The following is a 10,317-nucleotide window of genomic DNA, read 5'->3' as shown; positions in this document are numbered from 1 at the left end:
TTTAATCTTCTTTAGGTCTATACTAATATAACCTAATTTAATAATAAATTTAACAAAATCGGTTTTCCTTATAAAGAACTTATATTTTTTAATTACTACTAATATCTGTTCTTTTTATAGTCTCCTTAAGACCCATTTAATATATTCTCTATATTTTTTCTTAGTTATTAAGTAGATAATAATAATAATAAGGTATACTATAATAAACTTATTAAGGTGTTCTCCTAATACACTATTAATTCTCTTCTAAAATATTACTAGTATATTCGTTAACCTAAATTATATAACTAATGGTTTATATAGTCCTTCTTATAACTTAAAGACTGCCTTTTATTTGTTGCCTTCCTTAATTCTAATCTAATAGTATACCTATCTTAGATTTATCTTTGTAAAGATTTATAGGTTACCTATCTAATCCTAAATCTCGCTATTAAGGGTAAAGGATATCTATCCTTTTAGGTAATGCTATTTAACTATTTATAGTTAATATATAATCTAAGTTTCCTATTCTTCTTTAGTATAAACAATACTAGATAACCTATTAATAACTATAATAGTCTAATATATCCCTTTTATAAGTTCTCTTAGACAAACTCTTTAAGTACTCTTAACTCCTTTTCTATAAGCTTATAGATTAGAAAGAACCTTAGACTTATTCCTAGTTCCAACTTTATTTTATAGTCCTATACTATATAATCTGCCAGCTTCTTACTTTTTAGGCTTTATAGTTTCCTACTATATTTATAGTATCTCTTTAGTATATAACTTAAGTTTTACTTAGTCTCCTTATATATCGCTCTAACCTAATACTATACTAACTTAGTTTGTTATTATATCTTACGGCGTTAAGTATCTCTAATATTAACCTAACCTATAATCTAATTAATTCTTAGGTTATATTCCTATAATTAAGGCATTTCTAATACTGCCTTATCCCGTCCTAATAGTAGGATATTAAAAGACATCTTAATTTATCTCCCTTTAATGGTTATCTAAATAGGTCCTATTTTAAGGTTAATAATGCCTTCTCTATAGGCTATTAGATCTCCTAAAATTCTACTAATAGGTAAGATTATTCCTTTTGTCTATAAGGTAGTCTATATATATACTTAGCATTCCTATATTATCGCTTATTTAGCGCCTAATATATCCTTATAGGGTACTTCTAGTTCTTTTCTTTTGGATTTTTATATATTTTATATATATCGTCTACGTATATAATTTATAATAGCGTATAATATACTAGGTGCTTTAGGTTAACTCTTAACTTATTTTTATCTTTAAGTTTAAACCTTTATTATATTAATCTGAATATTATAACTTTATTTATAGGTACTAAGATACGCCTTTCGTTTCTCTAGTCCTCTAATTATTCCTCTAGATCTTTTAATGTTATAATTAAGGCTCCTTTAATATGAGTTATAGCCTTCTCTATAATAGGGTAGTCCTAGATAACTTATTTATCTAACTATATATAGAAATCTTCCTACTTATTATTATGCCTTTGCCTATACCACTTTTAGTATAGCTACTAGAGTGTATATAGCTTATCCATAAGGAAGTATCTTCTTATTACTATATTATAATAGCCCTTTATATATCGTTCTTTAAACCTAATAGGGATCCCTAAATCCTCTTTATTTTCTAGCTTAGTAAGTACTTAGCTTTTAGTGTACCTATTCTAGGCCTATTAGTAATTCTTTATATAGGTACTCTATTCCTTATATAGCGTAGTATACTAAATCTCTTATCCAGTTTCTGTTCTTACTATGCGATAATTCTTTACCTAAACTCTTCTATAGTTTCTTTTGATCTGCGTCTTATAAGTAAATCCTTAAAGTTCTCTTGCTTCTTAATTATAGTATTAATATTTTAAGGGCAGTGCTATTTGGACACCCCCTAATTGCTAGGTGGACACCCCCCAATTGCTAGGTAGACACCCCCCCCCGAATTTGGTTCAGCGCCTGCCACAATAGGTTAGAATATCACGTGCGTTTGACTTGTTTGCGCCTGCATCACGAAAATCAAAGTGCGCGCCATGACTGCAACACCACGATTAAGTCTTAATTTCAGTTATAGTATAAGTAGTAAAGTCCAAATCTGGAACGCGCTAAGGGAGCGATTAATTAGACTGCGTAGTGCTTTNCAAAGCATCGNGCGAACTAATTTAGGTGCTGCCACCTCTACTTAATACCTGTAAGCTGCCTCCCCGCGCCGACGCATGCGCCCGGTAGGACTCTNGCCNGTATTTCGCTCAAATGCTGAGGGCTCTCTACAAGTAAATCTATCGACGCGNTTGGCAATTGTAGAGCTAGTTGTAGAGCCAATTGGCNAACCGCGGTAACGCTCTACAATTGCAGGCTTTTGGATGCAAAGTTAAGGCAAATGCGGTGTTGATTTGGACGGGCGCGCACTTTGATTTTCGCGATGCAGATGCAAATAAGTCAAACGCACGTGATATTCTAACTTATTGAGGCAGGCGCCAAACCTGATTTGGGGGGGTGTCCACCTAGCAATTAGGGGGTGTCCAAATAGCACTGCCCTTTAATTATTCGGTTAGCCGTTTACGTCGTTCACAAAATATCGGTAAAAATTCGCCAAGCTAAAAAATTCGCATCTGCGTGTCCCATGCTGAACGCTATGGCAAACCACGATATCCTACCCCACGATGGCAAAAACATCTCCTTCAAGGAGCTCAATACAAAAGTCCGACAAACATTCAACTTCGCGCCTTTCTTTTGCTTCTTCGTGCCCAAGTTTTCTGCTGATTTCCTCGAAAGGAGTTATTGACGACTCCTTTGACTACGATATTCGTTTTTAAGCACCATCTTGTGAAACGAAACGTTGGACGACCGTTTGCAGCTCAAATTATGTGGCATAGGGTTCGTCCAAAGCGCCAGAATGAGGGAATAAGGCTCGCCAGGAGGTGAAAAGAATCGGTGTTCTGGGTTCACAAAAACAAGAATATAAATGAATTTTCGCGACAAATCAACGCTGCAAGGGGTGATGGGAAAACGAGTGTGAATGGACAAATTATCTGGACAAATTATCTGGTGAGGGAAGCGCTGATCTTCATGCGACGGATCCCCGCAGGATGCAGTATTATAACAACTGGGCAAGCAACTGCTATTGGGTCTATGCATAGCCTTATACAGTCACACATTCCGTGTAGCTCGCTTTAATTGGTTCTTCGCTAACATGAGCGAGCGCGAAGTGTTTGTACTAGGCAGACTCGTAAACAGTCTTAAGGCGTACAGCGGCTTTTAGAAGTATAATAGGGACGAAAACCTCCACAAGCCACTTTAGCAATATAGGATGGAACTTATCGAAGTCCTTCTTGTTCTCAGCGCCCCGACTCGCCTAGGGGGCCGTATTATTCCTTTTCTTTAATACATTATTGACGGCAGTGGATCAGTGCGATTTTAGGCTTAAAACGACTATGCGAAGGGCCGATTTGGACCACAGTACAAACTACAACCATGGTTACTTTTTAATGTCGAGGAGTTGCAACGCCTGGAAACACTCATCAACGAAGGGAGTGAGTAGGATTTGCTAAATTTGCGAGATGCACACTTGGATACTTTTAGGCTTATAGCTGTCGTAGTAAGTGCTCGTGTGATATGAGAACATAAGCGGTATAAAGGGCTAATAAATCTAACGGGAGCGATCCTGGCACAAGCTGCCATCTCCGCTCTTTCGCTGCCGCTCCTCGCAGAAACCCATTATTGTGCTCGCGGGCTATTCGTCTCATCCCTAGCCAACAGTCTCTTTGCAATATATTTTACTTATATTCAGCACCGCACACTAAGCTTTATCCAACAGCCTACCGAGCTGCGAGTTTGGCTTTATAATGGAATCACGTACAGGAATACAAAGGGCATGGATGTATGGCAAAGTTTAATAGTCGCGCACTCACTTCTTCGCGTGCCCTACGAAACAATAAGCCTTTCCCTCACCTTCTTCGTGGTAGGTTTAGGAGTCTATCTTGGAAGTGCGTGCGCGTAGAACTTAAAACTTAATATTGTCGAGGGAAAGAGCGCTGGTAATGTTGGCGTGCTCGGAGCATTTTTAGCTGGGGCTTTCTTTAGCTGCACGCTCTTTGGATATCTCCTTGGTAAGTAGGACGCTGAGAATCGCAGATTTCGTGGATACATACGGAGTACCCCAGCCATAAAGAAATGATTCATTCACATGGTAGCACGATGAACGGTGGGACTAGATTTCCTACCTATCTATACTTTTAACCCATAAGATTTTTATCCTTACTTTAATGACCTAATTTGCAAATATCTTTCTAAGTGCGTAATACTACGTGTAAACCGTAACGCAATTCCGCGCACGCAATTCCTGCCTCGAGCTCACTGGCATTCCAGGCTAATGAGCGATCGGATCGCATTTGGCGGAGTAGATTGCCGCTACCGCACGTATATAAGTCAACTAGAAATATATATTAACCAGGATTCTGACCAGAAGAATACTGGGTATTTAAAAGGTTTAACACACTATCCCTGAAGCTTCTCAGAGATTCCAAAATAGGGATAGAGTTGGACGAAAACCAGGCCCCGAGGGGTCGGTTTTCGGGGCCCGTGGGACCCCGGCTAAGGCCGAGTCTATTTTAGGAATGGCAGTTCCTCTCGTAAGCGAACGTTTCCTCATCGGTCTCCTTATGATAATCCTACATCTTATTTAACATTTATTGATGGGAAGTACGGAGGTCGCTGTCAAAAGTCTTTGCACCTTCCTAATTAGGAAGTTTAAGCTTACCGCCCTTTAACCGCCCGAATATTCTAAGGGCAGAATGCTTTCTGCAGCTCAATTGCTTCTATCACACCGATAATAGCGCCACCGGATTAAGGAGATCCGCCTTGAAACTGCTAGTAAGAACCCCTTACCTCAGCAAGCTCAGACCATAGAATCAATTAGCGGACATACGTATATCCGCAAGCGGATATCGCTAACCTTTTTTGTCAAAAAGTTGATTCTATGGTCTGAGAGACTTTCGCGAGATTTATTAAGCGATCCAACTTGTTTTATATGTAGAGCAGTTACAGTACATTGCACGACCAGCTTCCCCCCCCTTGAAAAAAAAGTATATTTCGCTTTGGTACGCGGGCTCGCCAAATCGCCACCAACAAGCCGTATGCTTGGCTGCAAGAACTTTGCTTCCGGCGGACTTGCGATCGGCCTTCCTCCGCAGTGTCGTGATCTTTGTCAAATATCGTGAGGTTTCCACCCGTACGATATTGCCAAATTCCATCGACCTCTCTGCAGAGACAGCATTGCACTCGCGTTTTGGCGGCCACAGCGGGAGGGGTAGTTAAGGGGGAGAGGAAGAAGCGTACGTCTTCAATTTGGTTCTCCTGGCCAACCAAGGCGATTCTCCATGGCAACCAGAAAGGTCCTTGCGTGTAGCCACAGCCGTTCGCTACAATTACTATGTACAGTTGGTGGCAGTCAGGCGAGATTGGATGCGCGTACCGAATTTGAAATTTTCGCAGCGCTCGCTAAAGGGGGGGGGGAAGCTGGTCGTGCAATGCACTGTACCTTCTTTAACGAAATTAATCTATACCCCCACAACAGCTATTATCTTAGAAATACCGTCAAATTAATCCGCAGAAGCAGCTCTATAATTGATAAGTATATCTACTCCGTACGCCTCCACGATATCTAGTAGAAAGCGCCGCCGAATGGGCGATTCGCCTACTCAGGGTCTGCACGAAGCTCTGCACGAAGCTCTACACGAAGCTCTACGTACGGAGGCTCTGCATGAAGCTCTGCACGAAGCTCTGCGACGGAGGCTCTGCACGAAGCTCTGCACGAAGCTCCGCACGAAGCTCTGCGTACGGAGGCTCTGCACGAAACTCTGCGCGAAGCTCTGCACGAAGCTCTGCGACGGAGGCTCTGCGGCGAAGCTCTGCGCGAAGCTCCGCACGAAGCTCTGCGTACGGAGGCTCTGCACGAAGCTCTGCGCGAAGCTCTGCACGAAGCTCTGCACGAAGCTCCGCACGAAGCTCTGCGTACGGGAGGCTCTGCACGAGGCTCTACACGAAGCTCTGCACGAGGCTCTGCACGAAGCTCTACACGAAGCTCTACATACGGAGGCTCTGCATGAAGCTCTGCACGAAGCTCCGCGTACGGAGGCTCTGCACGAAGCTCTGCACGAAGCTCTGCACGAAGCTCTGCACGAAGCTCTGCACGAAGCTCTGCACAAAGCTCTGCGTACGGAGGCTCTGCACAAAGCTCTGTACACGGAGGCTCTGCACGAAGCTCTGTATACGGATGCTCTGCACGACGGCACTCCGTACGACGGTTCTGCGTGCGATGGTTCTGCGTACGACGGCTCTACTACGGAGGCTCTATATAAAAGCTTTGTGCAGAGCTTCGTGTAAAGCTTCGTGCAGAGCCTCCGTACGCAGAGCTTTGTGTAGAGCTTTTACACACGGAGCCTCTGTACGGCCTACCCAAACAATAACCGCCTAAGGTTCTTTAAGGTACCTATCGTAGATCTATGCGGGTTTTATATATATTAGGTAGCGTTTGCTAGCGTTTAATAAAATTATATAGAGCTTACGCTCTTAACAACGCCTTTTTTTTTTTAACGAAAATAAGCATAAGACCTAAAAATACCTAAATAATAAAAATTATATATTCTAAAAGCTAAGGTTCTATTATATAATTAATGAACTTTAGGGAATAATATAAAATACTGGTGTTGAGTTATTTTAATATCCGCAACCTCCGTAACGCGGATATCGTTTATGCGCTTTACAAATGTTGCGGAACACGCTCAGACGTGATTCTGGTGGTTTCGTACAAACGTAGTTAGTCAGCTTGCGGACCGATTGAAAATCCGCACCAACAGAATCACGTCTGAGCCTGCTGAGGTAAGAACTCCCCTAAGCTTGGATTTAGGTTTGCTAACAATAGGCTTTTATCAGCTTGCAACCAGGGCTTAGGCCCTGGCTATAAAGGCTATGGGAGCGACCCTTGACCATATTAAACGCATTACTGAAATTAAGCGTCGTGCTCTGCAATATATCCTTTAAAAAGGCCCGCAGCCGTGGCTAGGACCCAGTGTGTCGTCCTCTCCTTCTTAATGGCTATATTATTAACGCTCCTCGCACTAGAAGAAAGATTAAAATGACCCGCGAGTTCGAACAGCGAATTATTAAGAAAGCCACCTCCGATCGATATGGCAGAGAGAAGTCCTCCGCATATATCGCTGCTAAGTACGGCTGCTCCAAAAAAACCGTCTGGCGAGTTCTTCGCCGCCACGGATATCGTAAGATAGAGCCGATAAGAAAGCCTTGCCTTTTACCAGAGATAAAAGAAGCTCGCCTTTAATTCGCCTTAAAGTACAAACACTGGATAATTAAGGTTTGGAAGGCTGTTATCTGGAGCGATAAAATAGGCGTCGTCTTAAGCTATAGAAGAGGCGGCTATAGGCTCTGGCGTTTAGCCAATAAGAAGGTAAATAAGACGGCAATTTAACCGCGCTTTCCTGAAGCTACAGAGTTTCTATTTTAGGGCGCCTTCTTATACAATTAGAAGTCACCCTGCCATATATAAAAGCCAGAAACTACGGCAGAGAAGAAGGCTTTAAATTATAAGCTTAAAGCAATTAATAAAGCAATTAAGCCAGAGCTTCGCAAGGCTTAGCAGCTTAATACTGGTATGCGATGACTTGGGCTTTGCAATAAGCCAGGTAGAAAGCCTTAATTCCGTATAACGGAAGGTGTCGACCTGAATCAGGTTATCTTGTCACCGACTCAGCTACCTCTATTGACTCAGTCATTGACTCAGTCGTTGACTCGGTTACCTACCCCGTCTTGACTTGGTCACCTACTCCTTGTTTCCATTGCCACCCCCCTACCCCCTTCTCGTTCTCATTTCCTATACCTTTCTTATATATATATAGAGGTTCTTAGAGCCATATTTAATAGATAGAGTCTTTATTCTTTTTTTACCATTAGTACACAGATATCTAATCGACAGTTATAAGCCCGGGTTGCTTGCCGTATTACTCCTATTTAAACTAATTGATTTAATTAATCTATTTAATTAATTATACCCCTTATTAAATTACTATTTATTATTAAATCCTTTAACTTTCCTATAAGCACCTTTTAAAATAACTTCTTAACCACCTACTTAAGCTATTACTATAACGGTGATATTATCGAGCTAAGCTAATTAGGACGAATAAATTGACCTTATTAGGCTTTAAGCCTAAATAGGAGATATATAGAAATATATTAACCCCTTAACCAAGCGGGATAAGTTGCCTTAATTAATTGAACTAGTCCTTCCTAGGCCTTAAGACGTAAAGCTAGGAATAACCTCCTATACAGCTCTCTCTAAGGACGAAAAGGACGAGCTTTAAATTCTCTGTAAGAGGTATAAAATAGTAAAGAAGGAGTATAAAAAGCAGAAGGCGGCCTTGACTTCTCTATAAAGCTATACTACTAGTATAGTAGCCAGATATCTAAACACCTATATACTAGGTATTAACTTAATATATAACGTACTAGTAACTCTTAAGAAGAGGGTTTCTCCTATAGATACTATATAACAACTCTACCTGGCTACTTAATACGCTAAGGTAAAAAAGGGCCTAAAGAACCAAAGCTTTAAGACCTAGTTATAGCAATAGGAAAAAACGTATAATGATTGTTAAAAGATTAAACTGCCAGACGTATAAGGCGACTAAGTAATTAGAGACTTTCTGCTGGCTATAGAGCCAGTATTACTAAATTAGGCCTTAATATAGAGGGATAAATTTAATAAATATAACTGGGCTAAGAACTACGTAATATCTATATATTAACTAGCCGACATTTATTAGAACTATTAATAATTAGAAACTGCCTAGTAGAAAAATAGAGCTTAGCTTAGTGCTAATATAGTAAGCTTTTAGGGTAAGCTAATTAATAAGGCTCTTAAGGATAAGGCTCTTAAGAATAAGGCCCTAACTACTACCCCTTTTAAAACGGCACGGAAGAAAGATACCCTAACGTGCTACTATAGAGCTATTTACTAGTTCTAAGATTGTCTATATATTAATAAGTTAGTTTAATTAAAGGACTGGAAATTAGATAAAGCTATAGCTAAGAAGGTTAAGAAAAAGATTACTAACGCCCTAAATAGTATAAGCAAATACTTAAGAAGGTTAGGAAGTAGTCTTTAGAAAAGGAAGCTATATAAAGCCTAAACGGAAGTTAAAAGAAAGACGATAACGTATTCGGTAAGCTAATGGGCCACCTTATTAAAATCGCGACCACAAAATTAGGAATTATTCAACCACAAATAATTATATTTAGTGTAGCTATCTGCTAGCTAGTTACCTGCCGTGTAAGGCACGTACGCTTTATATGTTCTGTTAATTTACATAAGCTACAGTGGCGTAGTACTCGCTGCGGTTGCTCGGCCGCTGCCTCCGCTGCCCCCTCCGCTGCCCCTGTTTGGCCAGCTTGCGCAAGAGAGGCCCCTTGTGACGGCTCGAACCATCGAACAAATGTCTCGACAGAGACTTGAACGAATGCTTGCAAGATCAAGCGAACGAATGCTGTATTACGAAGATATTAAGCTAAGGAGCAAGAGAAGGTGGTGAGGCCACGTCTATATACACACGCCAAGTCTTAAGCGAACCCCTGACTAGGTGACGCGCTCCAGCGCCGTCACACCCCTTCTGCTCCTAATAAAACACCCCCCTTAGCTACATACCTACGCTTCTTTGCTCTCTTCCTTTTTTAGCGTTAATTTTCCATATATAGCTTCTCATTTTCGGCTGTAAGTAGCACAGCGCTTAACATAGCCATTTCGCACCCCTTAACAAGCTAGAAAAGGGCTTGTTCTATTGGACTTGGTAGGCTACGCGTACGCCATTAGATATAGCGCTATATAAGGGCTTATTGCTTCTATAGCTTAGCAATATTATAGGGTGTTTCTGCTGCCTAAGAAGCATTTAACGGCGAACGGCGTTAGGGTAACGGCGTCTAAAATTCGGCGTATAGCTGCGCCAGCACGCGATCGGGGCTATATAGAATAAGGCCAGTAGCTGCAAATCCTGCCCGTATATTATTCTTATATAGCGCTGTTTGCCTAACCTCCCTATATAGCGGCAAGAATTTATATTTATTAATATGGTTAACGCCACGGCCTATAAGCTGTTTAACGCCATATCCGTAGGCCTGCTTCAGCGTTAAGAAACAGCCTATATTAAGCGGCTGTAGTAGATATAATAAATGCGCCAGTATGTAAATTAGAATAATATTATAATCCAGGCAATAGCAATTAAATTTGGCGTAGACGTGGCTG

At 40.9% G+C, this 10,317-nt stretch overlaps 1 protein-coding gene across 1 annotated transcript; it reads left to right on the top strand.

Annotated features, from left to right (window-relative positions):
- Positions 1-7,068: 7,068 nt before the first annotated feature.
- On the top strand, positions 7,069-7,344 carry K441DRAFT_597492 (uncharacterized protein; the record flags this gene model as incomplete). The annotated part of the gene is made up of 1 exon (XM_067645070.1): positions 7,069-7,344. A coding segment is annotated over one exon (276 nt), but the record flags the coding sequence as incomplete, so codon positions are not given.
- Positions 7,345-10,317: the final 2,973 nt, after the last annotated feature.

The sequence above is a fragment of the Cenococcum geophilum genome (assembly GCF_001692895.1).
Source record: "Cenococcum geophilum 1.58 unplaced genomic scaffold K441scaffold_108, whole genome shotgun sequence".
Taxonomy (NCBI): domain Eukaryota; kingdom Fungi; phylum Ascomycota; class Dothideomycetes; order Gloniales; family Gloniaceae; genus Cenococcum; species Cenococcum geophilum.
Note: the sequence above shows the minus strand (reverse complement) of the source record. Positions and strands in the feature narration are given on the sequence as shown.